The sequence below is a fragment of the Fusarium falciforme genome, chromosome 9 (assembly GCF_026873545.1).
Source record: "Fusarium falciforme chromosome 9, complete sequence".
NCBI classification, from domain to species: Eukaryota; Fungi; Ascomycota; class Sordariomycetes; order Hypocreales; family Nectriaceae; genus Fusarium; species Fusarium falciforme.
The window spans coordinates 2,338,078-2,351,019 of NC_070552.1; the positions used below are offsets into that span (position 1 = coordinate 2,338,078).

Genomic DNA, 12,942 nt, shown 5'->3' on the forward strand with positions numbered 1-12,942 from the left:
CTCATCTTTCTCCTACTCTTCATCATCCTCGGCGTCCCAGTCGTCGCCCACATCGGCCCAGCCTGCCATGTGACGCTCACCACCGAAGTCGCCAACCTGTCTGTAGTGCCGTGCACGCTCGCCGTTCTCCTGCCACTGGCGCACAATGTAGTCATCAGAAGCGCTGACGAGCTTGCCATCGTGCGTCCAGCTGATGTTGGTGACCTCGCTTGAGTGTCCATGGATGAGGGGTGTGCCAGTGCGGAAGATGGGGAACGTAGTCTCCGGGGCTGAGAAGGACCGGGAGGGAGTGATGGCGGAGCCTGGGGAGTCGAGAACGTGGGCGCGCTGGTCGCAGGCCGATCGGAGATAGCGCTCGTCAGTGGGGAAGAGCATGACGGACGAAGAGGTGCTTCCGACAGCGAGGAGGTCGGAACTGTGTGAGAGACCCTTCTGGCGGATGCTACACTTGACGTAAAAGGTTCGGGCGGAAAAAGAATCGTGCTTGAAGCCGTAGAGGGGACCGAGGCCCTCAACACCGGTTGGTCGGCGCTTCGTAGCGAAATCCTCCAGTTCAGGGGCGTGACCGAGCATCAGATGAGCAGTGGAATATGCATAAACAGTGTTGTCCTTGCAGACGGCGTACATGCGAGCAGCATCGTTGCTAAGAGCTAGAGAGGTAATGCCGTAGGATCGCCAAGCGTGCGAGGTCGGCGCGCGGGTGGAAGCCAAGGGGGTGCTCTTCTCCTGGCGGCGAGGCTTGATATATCGGAGATCCCAGAGCTTGACGACAGCCTCAGCCTCAGAAGCCGAAAGGAGCAGGTGCTCACGGTCAGCGGGAAGCCATTGGATGGCGGTGACGGATGCGGTCGAGGTGTTGCCCGCCATGGTACGTTCATGAGTTCTATCGAGAATGTTGACGGTGGCCGCGCGGAAGGGGTCGAGGTTTCTATCCCTCTCGACGACAACCCGGCGAGCCTTGGATTCGCCGGAACTAGAACGGGTAGAAAAGCTCTTGCTGCGGGCTTCGGGGCATCGCAGATCCCACAGGCGAATGCGTCCAGCCTTATCCGAGGTGGCCAAGACGTTGCCCGTGGTTTGTCCCTTCTGCCATGCGATTTGCCGTGTCGAGTCCCAGTGACCACCCTCAAGCTTAGCTGCAACGGTCTGTGTAATGGTGTCGATGATGACGCCTGATTCACCAGAAGCTGTTGCAAGGCGGAGGTCGTCCCTCGAGAAAGCCATGTCCCAGATAGCATTGTCGTGGACTTGGAAGTGAGCATCAACCTTGTCCTCAGCGGGATTGTCGGTTGAAGTCGTGTTGAAGAACCTCACGCAGCCTTCTTCATCACCAATGGCGGTTACCGGGGCACTGTTGGCGCTGGCAAGGCAGAATGGGATGGTGTTGCCAGGCCTGTCTCGGGCGACACACTCATGATAATCGGTGCTACGGCTGTGAAAGTTGGCCGTCTCGGAACGGATGTCATAAGCTGGGGTGTGAAGGTATGTCTGGCCATTGGGATATCCGAACCCATGTTCGCGGTTGAGGAGTTGAGCTTCGAATCCTCGGTTGCCAAATTTCCTAATCGGTCTTGGTGCGTATCCTTCCAGTGTCTAAGTCATGATGTCAGTGACGCCAACAGAAACTTGGGAATGGTGACATACGTTATTGGGCTCCACCGCGTCAGCAGGGCTATGAAAACTGACAGAGCTTGTCTTTTTCTTCAATGCTTGAGCACCGCCACGGCTGGCTTTGAAGAAGTCGCTCTGATGGAGGGTCAACAGGGATGAAGATGGTGTGAGGTTGGGACGCTTCCATACCAGAGTAGCTTTTCTACGGCTGTTGAGACTCTCTTGACTATCTTGAGCCTTTGTGGGAGTATCCGCCAAGGTAACATCGTTCTCCTGGGATGCTTGGGCTGGGAGATTGAGTCGGAGTGGAGGCATATTCTCAAGGTTGAGAGCAGGCCTCTTGAAGTCGGGCTCAGCCTGTCCGGCCTGAAGCTTTCGTTTCCTTGAATCATCCTGTAATCGGCTGGTGGGAGACGGAGGAGAGATAGGATCGGATGCAATGGGGTCGCTAAAGAGAGATTGAGGCGAGAGAAATTGTCGGTGGTTGACGGATGACGAGTCTAAGTTGCCAAGGATGCTCCTAGGTTTTGGTAGCTCTTCGGTTTGGGCTTGCCTCTGGTACCAGAAACGGGTGAAGCGTCGAGGGGTGATGGAAGGGTTTGCTTTTCGTCGAGACGACTGCGAAGGCGTCGGGAGGCCAGAGGCGGCGGCTGGTGAGGATGCCATGGCGGAGGAAGAGGACGCTGTAGCTCCGTGAGGCTCCATGACGCTCCTTTCAAACCAGGATTTTTGAGGTTATATATGTGATGGCTGGAGTTGAGCTTTGATCTGGGCTTGTCACTCGGGTTGATAAAAATGGAAGTAATTAGAACAGAACATTTGGCCAACTCGGGGAAAAAAGATCCAAGCGAGACCTGGCTAGAGTTTCTGTTGCCGGGTTGTAGCTAGGCGCGGGGAGGCCAAAAGGCCGGGGTTGGGAGGCGCAAAATGTGGATCGAAGACGCGGTCGCGAAGGACGCGGAGCGTGTAAATGGGCGCCGGTCTCGCGTAGAGAGGTCCGGGCGCACAGCCACATGGTGTTCAGCCACATCTTGGCACACGACAGTGCGCTGTGGCTCGTGGGCAGGGCAACAAGCAACAAGGGGCGGCAGCGGCAGGCGGTGACGCTAGAGGGGGGCCCGGGCGGGAGTTGGAAGCCGCATTGCCGCTACGTCCCATATTCCCCCAGCAGATGGACGGCACGCTGAAGACGGACGCCCGGGCCCCTGAGAGTTCCGGTTAAGCCAGGGCAAGGTCAAAGACATGCATCACGGCTTCACAGGGATTCAGTGGCGTGATGAGACAGAAGCCCGTATACGAAATGAACCATAGCGATGGGGTATTTGAGTCACTGGAAAGTCTTCATTCCATGACGGGAGAGCTGTCATTGTCAGACCAAGCAGACGGACGGGCTGTGAGATGCTCCACCCGTCGGCGGGCCACTCCCCCGGAAATCCCAACTGCAAGGACCCATTCACCAGGTCCAATGGATCCGTTGGGCTCCGGTTGATGGATGTCGGTCTTTAAAAATGCAGCGGATTGGAGCATTGCGGCCTCGTTATCTGATGATGCCATGGGGCTACGGGCAACTGCTGCAGGAACCAGGCAAGCAAGCAAACACTCGAATTAACATGGGCTGGTCTCAACCAGATATTTACCTTCAAGATGGACATTTTCTGACGCAACGTCTATAAACTTTAATCTATTTCCTCCATTTATCCCCTATCACTCTCTACTACCCCCTATTTTTACCTCCCCTTTCATTGGCCCCCTCGCCCCCTTCCCTCTCAGCCTTGTCTTAGACTCCCACCGATGCCGATGGTCCGTCCACCGATAGCCCAAAAAGCAAACCAATGGTGTCATCCCTCACATTGATTCAACCATCCATCCATAAACTGCCTGCCTGTGCGCGCCTGTGTCTTCTTCTTGGAAACACGCAATCCTTCTCTCTGCATAGAATTTCTTTTCTTTTCTTTTTCTCCCCTTAAAAAACCCATCTCCCTTTTCTTCCTCTTAATCTCTGCATCGTCGGTCCTGGCCAGATTTTTGCGCGCACGAGCATCACCATGTGTCGTTTCCTGGTGCGTTTTGCTAACCCCTTCCTTGCCCGAAGCCGGCCCCTCGGTCGCAGTGCGACGCAACAACGTATGTACTGACCCTAGATCTTACTGTTCTAGGTCTACAAGGGAAGCGACGAGATTCTTCTGTCCAAGCTGATCCTCGATCCGACTCACTCGATTCTCAAGCAATCCTTTGACTCCCGTCTGCGTCTCGTGAGTCACTCCACGCCAAGTACCCCTGGTCAAAGAACACCATCTAACAGATCATCATCTGTAGGATACAAGACGTGGCCAGAACAATGCAGATGGCTTCGGCATAGGCTTCTACACCGACCCCAAGCTCGGCGCCGCGCCCTGCCTTTTCATCTCGACCATTCCCGCCTGGAACTGCACCAACCTGCACCGCATCGCCTCCAAGACCGCTTCCCGCCTTATCTTTGGCCATGTTCGAGCTACGACCGAGGGCTCTCTGAGCGAGGACAACTGCCATCCCTTCACCCACGGCAGCCTCATGTGGATGCACAATGGAGGACTCGGAGGATGGAAGCACATCAAGCGCCGCCTCGGTGAGCGTCTGGCCGACAAGTGGTACCTTGGCGTGAAGGGCGGCACTGACAGCGAATGGGCCTTTGCCCTGTTCCTCGACACACTCGAGCGGCTTGGTCACAACCCGAGCGCCTGTCCCGAGACCGGCTTTGGCCCTACCGTGCTGCGAAAGGCCATGCTGCGCACGATTGCCCAGATCAACGAGCTGATCGATTCGATCCCTCAGAGCATCCTACAAAACGAGGACGTCGACACCACAAGTCTGCTCAACTTTGCCGTGACCGACGGCCACAGCGTCATCTGCACCCGATACATCAATAGCTCCGATAACGAGGCGGCCAGCTTGTACTACTCTTCTGGAACCCAATGGACGACACGCACACAGTCCGCGGACGACAGGCAATACCAGATGGAGCGCAAGGACAAGGGAGCTGACATTGTGCTTGTGGCGAGCGAGCCCCTGACATTTGAGAGAGGTACGTCCGAGGGTCTAGTGACCAAGAAGGGGCAGATAACTGACTTGAAGCAGAGAACTGGGTCAACGTGCCTACAAACTCCCTCTTGACGATTCACAGACAGACCGTCATGGTCCACCCCATCGTTGACAAGTACTACGAGCGGGACCCTCACCACATCCGTTCCAGCGCCTATGTCCAGGCCAAGGGCTTGACTTCGAACGAAAAGACCCGTAGCGAGTCTGCCAGCCCCGGAATGGTTGATCGCCACCAGCACGAGCTCGACAGCTACCGCAAGATGATGACAGCATCCTTGCAGTTTGGCCCATCCAGAAGCCTCAGCCCAGATATCGCCCGCCGATCTCGGGCACCTGCATCTATGCGCGAATCAACCCCAATCTCGCACTCGGTGCAAGCATCACCACCAAGTGAGGCCAGCAACAAACCTGTGCCAGCCCAGGGAAACATCAAGGTCAAGAGACGATCGATTCAGATCCTCGATAGCAATCAGAGCTTTGGCTCAACGACAGACCTGGACCAGATATCAGACACGGAGGAGCCGACTCGGGCAGAGGTGCGGAACCCAAGGAAGCTTTCGCAGTACTTCCCGGAGCTCACCCTCGTTACAAACGCGGGGTCCTAGAAGGGGCGAGACAGGGGAAGGATGGCGAGGGGAGAGGCGAGAAGGGGATGATTTACGTTGCATTCAAAGATTCACCATTGTGTTAGGGATTGCGGCATGGTGTTGAGGAGTGGAATGAATTCTCTGTAGAATAATTGGCATCAGATGGGCCGTGTAGATGGATACCCGCGTATCGGACACACACATACACCGCACACACACAAAATTGCAAAAAACGGCTCTTGTTTTGTTTGATTGGGACATATCCTGGGGTACTTTGCTTGAAGTGTTTGTTCGTTTGTCGGTACGTATCGCTCTCCTTGGTCTTGAACGCTGAAAATCAGTGGCACATGCAGGCCGCCCCTTTTCCGGCCGAACGCGAGAGGAGAGTTTGGGCTGGTGTTGAACAAGAAGGCAACTCAGTTGCTGTGATTAGCAGGTGACAATGCTCCAGCGGATATCATCGAGGTCTGTGGCTGCTTCCCAACGACGAGGGGGGACGTTTGAGGGCAGGTCAGCGGCTGCAGACAGGTACGGCTACGGCGCCTGACAGTTGAACATATGGCCTGGCCTACCTGAATCTTGAATGAGCATCTCTCGACTTGCTCCTAGCACGCACATCACCGCATCTATTCTACACCACCATTCGACATCATCATGCCGTGCTGCTTCGCCATCTTGACATACGCCCAATGCCGCCACCACAATCTCTTCAAGATCGGCTGCACCGCCGACTGCGAAGACTTCTGCCCCCTCGAGAAGCGCAAGGTCCTCGTCAAGACTCGATATTTGTGGTGCTGCGAACAATGCCACACCCGCATTAACGATGAGATCGACGAGGAGCGAGAGGACGACTGGTCGGTTCAGATAATGCGTGCTTGCCAACAGCCGGGACCCCGTGCCTTGATCGAGACGAGGATCGATTCCATGCGCCGCAGAGAGCTGGTTAAGCAACGTCGCCGCGACAGGGCCTTGATGTCCCAGATCGAGGAGATTCAGTGGGTGGGCGAGTGGACGCTCGAGTACGGCCTCGTGGTTTTTAAGTCGGTTCACGGGAGTGCTTGGGTTAAACACAAGCTCGAAGACAGGGTTGAGCAGTTGAGGTCTCTGAGGTTCTGGGACTTTATCGTCACGCACGACGCTTTGCGGGAGTCCAAGAAACTGCTTAAGGAGCAGTCCCATTCGGCCTTCTGGACAGTTTATCGTATGTCGACTATTGTGACTTCTTTGCTACTGCCCTTACTGACGTGATATAGGCAGCATCATGCTGGAGCATATGAAGAATGGAGGCTTGCGCCGTCCAACCCGCCGCCTCCCGCCACCACCGTTGTTTGACAATGCCGATGAAGCCACGACGCCGGCCGATGAGTGGAAGGATATCTTGGAGATAGGCACGGAGGAAGAGTTGGAGGTGATGGCGGAGATGGACGAGGCGAAACTGAACAAGATGATACCACGGTCGATGGTACACAAGAGCCTACAGACGGACTTGGTCACCACTCCCAACGAAGATGTGGCAGGAGGAAAGGGGGAGATCGTGGAACGGCAGCGGAATACTATCGATGACATTCAGTGAGGACTGGGACATGCAAATACCTGACCTGTAATGGCCTCAAAAAGTTACTACTATTACTAAAGACGATCAAGGCTCGCGCCGCGGAAGCAAGAGACTGGTATCGTTAAGCGATTTCTGTTGGAGCGTTGTTGTCAGAGACAAGAAGCTCCCCAGCCTCATCTGCAACCGAGGGCTCATTGACTCGGCATGGAGATGGAGTTGACAAGCACGTTTAGCAAAGAGACAGCAATTACTAGCATCAAACTCTTCTCAAACCCCCTTTCTCCTCTCCTTGACATGACTGGTTTCCGCTCTCTTGCAGCGTCAATAATCATCACACCATGCAGCCAGCCACATTTGACACTTTGATCGGGCCTTCCGAACCCCAAGCACACACCTGAAGGAACGAACCTACAGGATGCCATCGTCATCCAAGCTAAACCAAACCAACGCCTGAAACCAGCATGAAGTGGAAGTCTATTCATCTCATTTTTGCTCACCGACCCCCCTTCGCCCCCCTTCTCTTGTAACGATCCCGTTGGAGATGAGGGGCGTGTAGTACATATTACATACTAGTTAGCTGAAAGCTCCAGGGGTTCTCGTTGACTTTTTCTACGGATACCTCTTGTCTCAAAGCCACATACACAGACACGCACGTTGAACAAGAGACAAAGATCGCTGGCCAGGGTCCCTGCCACTGTTGCATTCTGTTTCGTCGGTAACTGGCAGCCTGGAAGGGGAGCTGAAAACATGGGGGTGTGTGGGCTTTTTCCCTGCTGCACCTTGCTTCTGCTGTCTCGCCTTGTTGATCATCGTCATGCAAGAAGGTTTTGATACTGTAATATTTTTCAAGTTTGGCTTTTTTTCTTTTGTGTAAACCTGAACCTCCAACATCCTACCTGTCGATCCTTCTTATTCCCGCAGTTTGACAAGACCCAATCCCACGACTTTCCAAGCCTGGTCAATCTCATCCCACAGTCCAATCATGTCTCTTGCCGCGCCCCAGGCTTCTTATCATCCATCGGCCGGCTCCGCCAGACGACCTTATAGGCGGAGCGATCCCGCGACGGCGGCGGCGCCGCCGAGAGAGAAAAAGAGCCAAGACCACGAGAGCAAGTGCCAGCCAGGGGAAGGTGCCAGCCCTGCATGGCGGCATAGCAGAAACCCCATCCCATCCTGGGCTATGCCTACTCAGGCATGCGTGGCATGAGGCGAGATTCACTGACGTCCCCTCGAACTTGACAGCATCATTCTACAAATTACCTACCGATTCCATACATGCTGCTTCTCGAGGAAATCATGTGCTGGCACTTGGCGTGGGGGACCCTCCATCACCGTCATCGTAGACTGTTATCAGCTCTAAAATGCACTTTTATCAAGTAGCTTCGTTTTCATTCATAGTGAGGCTCTCATCGAGAGTCAAGATACTGTAAATCCAACCACCCATGTACACATCAAAATGCTCAGCCGAAACGCCTGCGCTCCAGTCTACCAATCCGTAGATGCCATGTCGTTACATGATACAAGTTTAATGCCAGCCTTGCCATTCCAATATCCATCCATCCCGTCAAATGCTCAGATCGATCCCCAGTCGTTGATTCCAAACCTCCATCTTACACCTGTGGACTCGCATAACGCCTTTCCCATATCCCCCTACCCACACCTGTAATGACAACACCCCTTGAAATACAACCCCCTGTTTCCCATCATCTCTCCTCTCAGACACAGAACAGACCCGTCACATGTCAAAAATCGCCGAGTACCAATCCTTGCAATCAAAACATGATCCACTCCACCTCCACCCCGGGACCGCCGATGCACTTTGTCCAGTTGAACGGTCCGCGTTGACCCCCGGCCCTGGCCCCCGGGCTCAACGGTTCCTCTCCCGTCCACTCTCCCGCCCATAGCCTCTCCAGCACCTCGAGAGCCGCTAGGTTGTTCATGTAGCCCGAGCGGAACATGATGTCCCGGCATTTTGACCGCACCATGTCCTGCTGCAGCTCGTTGACGCACTCGCACCCAGCCACAAAGAGCGGCCAAAGCAAAAACTTCTCGGCACTACTGCCCGTCTCCAGATTTGCTGCATAGTAGATCACTTGGCTCACGAGGCTCTGGATGCTTTGGTGACCGGACGGCAACGAGGGGCTCACAAGCCGTTCTGTGTACAACAGCGCAGCATAGCGGAATGCTTCGGACAGTGATTCAAGATCGCGTAACTGCCCCTGTGTAGGTGATCCAGGGAGTGAGGCGGCGACCCTTGAGGTATCAAATTGCCAGCTCTGTAGGGCTAGGCGAGCCTCCTTCCACTCGTGCCAGAAAAGTGATCGGTTATCGTCGTAGGTTGTGGTCGAGCTAGTGGACGAGATGAGTCCCTCGCCGTTAAGCGTCGTGCCGAATGTGTTGCCCTCGTATCCATGATCGGCGAGATTCATATCCCCTGTTTGCTGGCCCGGCACCCCCATGCCCATGCCAAAGGTTGCTTTGTGGGCATGGCCCAGTGGGGAGATGTATGATGGCGAAGGTGACCGCCCGGAAACGCCATGGGATCGAGACTTGACTGGACGGTTCTGCGAGAGCAAATTCAGGCGGCCAAGTCTGCTGATTGTCTTGAAGAGCTCGCAGTCGCAGCCAACCAGGTTCTCGGCCCCAACAGGAAGCTGAACATCCGAAATGCTTCCAAATCCGGGGTGTACTTGTGCTTCACGCTCGTTGATGCTTGCCGAGATGGCATCAAAATAGGTGAACAGGGCCTCCATCCAGGCAGAATCTCCCGAAGCGGTAAACTGCTGAGACCTGAGAGCAAGGATCTTGTTGACACCCGCGAACTGGGTATGAAACTTGGCGATGCCCGACTCCACCATGCGGTAGTGGCACAGGAGGAGAATCGTGGCGAGGACAGAATCGTGGGTCGACTTGTTCCGGTCATTGAGTTGCTCGTTCAGTAGGTGCACAGCCAAGTTGCGGTGTTGGTATTCCTCGGCGAGGGAGAGGTCGTCGGACTGAGTGTCTGCCATGGCTTCGGCGGCGTGTTTGTCAGCCATCAACTTCTCAGAAAGCTCTCGAGTATCACGTCCGAGACTCAGTTTCCTCTTCATGCGTAGATTGCAGGATGCAAGAGCACAAATGGCATGGCTCAGACTCTGGCTGTTTGCAGCTAGTCGCAAGATATGGTCTCGGAAGGGGTTGTGTGGCCCATCAATGAAGACCATCGAGGGGCACATGATATTCTCGTAGTAATCCATGAAAAAGGGCATCTTGGAGATTAGGTCCTGGCTCACATGAACAGATTGGGTTTCGGAAGCCGTGGGCCAATGCGAGGGGGCAAAGTCCGAGTGATGAGACTTGACATCCTCCTCTTGAATCGATGGCGACTGCCACGCGATGGGCATCGAGTTGTAGCTTGCGCTATATGCTTCGGCTTCAGGTACGCCTAGAAAGTGTTAGCACAGACAAGACATCGGTGTGCTGAGTTCACCGTACCGAAAGAGTCACAATCCCGAACAATGCGGCTGCTCAGCTGCGAGTCGAAGTTGTCCATGTGAGAATGGAGACTCGAGCTCAACTCTGAAGGCGCATGTGCTAGGCTTGGGCAAGATGTCGGGGCAATAGTCCTGCCGTGGTCGACATAGAGAGACGCGGGAGGGCTCTGGGGGCCGGGGGAGCTGTTGCCAGTCGTATAGCTGTCGTACATGTAGGACGGGCTGTGAACGTAGGATACGTCGTCTCTTGTGAAAGATTGGCTCATGGGGGAGAGATAGTCCACCTCATTCAGGGAGTCAATGGAAGACGCAAGGTCCTCAGTGACAAGAGGAAGGGGAAATCGGTTGAATTTGGGTGTCGGTTCTTGGCCAGGGGAGTAATTGATGCTGCCCCAGCTTCCCTGAGGGAGTGAAGGCGGATGCTCAGGTTGAGACATGGAAAGGTAATCATATCCTGCCATTGTGAAAGGAGTCGTGGGTGCAGACGCAACCTGGGTCACCATGGGAATATCAATCGGTCCCTGAGGCATTCTTCCAGACTCTTCAGACTCGATGCTCTGGGGAACAGCAGCGGAGCTGGACCGTGAGCGAGATCCTGAGTGCTTCTTGGGCTCCCGAGTGACGGGAGGCGCTTTCGCAATGGGCAAGGACAGACCGCGGAGTTTACCCCGGCTGGCCACACCAACTCCCCAAGTGAGCTGTGTCTTGTAGCCAGAGCATTCACTGCCAACCTCGAGACATTGAGAGCAGTATGGCCGCCTGCGGTCACACTTGATGTTCTTCTTGGAGCAAGAAAAGCAGTCATCAGAAGCACCACCTGCCGGGGCGCGTCTTCTGCGCTTGCGAACTGCAGAAGGGTCTTTGACCGTAACGGTCGGTTGTGCAAGAGCGGCCGTCATGGTCGATGGTCGCAAGATATGGAGCGTATAAGTGACGAACGGGTGGTGAGTGAGTTGTCGAGGTCAAGACGCGGTTGTGTGAGATGGATATGCTTGGCATACAGGTTGAAAGAGTCGAGTACAAATTGGAAACAACTTGAAGCCAAAGACAAAAGTTGGATCCAAGAGACAAGAAAGAAGGTGGAGGTTCTCACAGATGGAGACACACGATGTTAAAGTGTTCAAGATGGCAAGCAAGGCACGCCTCTCAGTAGCGCATTGACATGAAAGTGGCGCTGGGGACTGTATAAGGCAAGATGAAGACCAAGATGAGGAGGCGAGGGGTGCTACTGCATAGGTCGGGGAGGGTATCACCCAGTACTTGAGAGTAGCAATCAGACCCTGAAGCCAGGGCAAGGATTACGATGGGGAGTGGGAGTGTGCGGCTGGATTTGGGGAGGGGTGTAAAAGACAGAGGGGAGGACAGGTACGTAGCAGCCCAAGATCAAGCCTGAGGGGCGGGAGGTCTTTAAGTGAATGGAAGGATGGGAGTGGAGGGATGCTTAAGGTATGGATGGGAGGGATGGGGATGGGGGCGCGGTTGGCATCATCATCCCCAGCCTGTCGCGTTGCGAGGATGGGATGAACTGAGAAGATCAGCGGGGGGAGCCATATCGGCCGAGGTCAGCGAGTACCTAGGTATCGACGAGGGAAGAGGCCCCTGTAAAGGTAATGGAAATGGAACAGAGGGGCGATAGCAATCACGACAAGAACCGACGGGCGGGAGCGACCTACAGCCAGGGCAGACAGACAGGACAGAGCACGGGCAGGGCAGGCTCTGCTGCTGGCGGTGATATCGAGACGGCGCGAAGCGTGGACCATGTCCATGGTGAGGATGGATGTGGACGCGGATGTGGATGGATGGGTTTGGAGAAAAAGATGGGGAGACAAGAACCTCGCGAATGGAGATGGAGGGGAGGGGCGGGATCGAGGAGTGGCCGCCTCCACTGCACCTGCCTGGGTGTGAAGTGCAGTGCCAGGTGGACTCCATGCGGGAAGTGCGACCATCCATGTCACTCCGGGTGGATGTCACGCCGTACGATACCCACCCGTCAGGCCAAGAATGTGAGGGAGCCCAAGTACCTCCAGCCCCGGAAAACGGTCCCCTCTACCTTGGCCTTGGGGTAAGCAACTCAGGTGGACTCGATGCAGCCGGGCAGCGGGCAGCAGGGCTTCGGGGGTGCTCGGGGGGGAGGGTCAGGGGACGCCCCGGCTCGAGCACTGTTGGGGGTTAGTGGCCGCCGGTACAGCGCTCTGCGGTACAGCACTCTAGCGCCGTGCAGACAGCGGTGCAGCTGCCCTGGAGCGTTCCCACTAGGTACGGGGGCCTGGGGCCTGGTCACGTCGTCGCGGTTCATCCTCCATCCATCCCCTGGCCTGCCCTGCCTGGTCTGGTTCGTTCCATTCCTCTTCCACTCTCCCATGCCTGGCACCCATCTCTATCTTCCGAAGGCTTCTCGGAGCAGTCTCCCGGATCCATCCCTTGCCATGGCCCTGAATTGCCAATCGACCTTTTCTCCGTAATCACTTGCCCAACGTTAGGTAGGTTCGCGTCGGGGGCCTAGGCCCAGGAAGGGTAAGAGCGAAGCGGGTGCCAAGTCGGGGACGATTGCGCAAAGGGAATGGAGCCTCAAAAAGCCCAAGAAGGCGAGGAGTATATGAGATTGGATCAGATGCAGGAGGTCCAAGCAGGATGG

General features: G+C 55.4%; 4 protein-coding genes across 4 annotated transcripts; 2 read left to right on the forward strand and 2 right to left on the reverse strand.

Annotated features, from left to right (window-relative positions):
* Positions 1 to 12: 12 nt before the first annotated feature.
* On the reverse strand, positions 13 to 2,316 carry NCS54_01159000 (Hypothetical protein; the record flags this gene model as incomplete). The annotated part of the gene is made up of 2 exons (XM_053156862.1): positions 13 to 1,593; positions 1,645 to 2,316. 2 exons carry the CDS (start codon positions 2,314 to 2,316, stop codon positions 13 to 15), a joined length of 2,253 nt encoding a protein of 750 aa, XP_053012837.1.
* Positions 2,317 to 3,656: 1,340 nt separating this feature from the next.
* Positions 3,657 to 5,294, forward strand: NCS54_01159100 (Hypothetical protein; the record flags this gene model as incomplete). The annotated part of the gene is made up of 4 exons (XM_053156863.1): positions 3,657 to 3,671; positions 3,768 to 3,863; positions 3,928 to 4,672; positions 4,726 to 5,294. The coding sequence occupies 4 exons, from the start codon at positions 3,657 to 3,659 to the stop codon at positions 5,292 to 5,294; spliced, it is 1,425 nt and encodes a 474-aa protein (XP_053012838.1).
* A 636-nt stretch (positions 5,295 to 5,930) lies between these two features.
* NCS54_01159200 (Hypothetical protein) lies at positions 5,931 to 6,849 on the forward strand (the record flags this gene model as incomplete). Its single annotated transcript, XM_053156864.1, has 2 exons — positions 5,931 to 6,477; positions 6,530 to 6,849. 2 exons carry the CDS (start codon positions 5,931 to 5,933, stop codon positions 6,847 to 6,849), a joined length of 867 nt encoding a protein of 288 aa, XP_053012839.1.
* Positions 6,850 to 8,603: 1,754 nt separating this feature from the next.
* Positions 8,604 to 11,206, reverse strand: NCS54_01159300 (Zn(2)-C6 fungal-type domain-containing protein; the record flags this gene model as incomplete). The annotated part of the gene is made up of 2 exons (XM_053156865.1): positions 8,604 to 10,258; positions 10,309 to 11,206. The coding sequence occupies 2 exons, from the start codon at positions 11,204 to 11,206 to the stop codon at positions 8,604 to 8,606; spliced, it is 2,553 nt and encodes an 850-aa protein (XP_053012840.1).
* Positions 11,207 to 12,942: the final 1,736 nt, after the last annotated feature.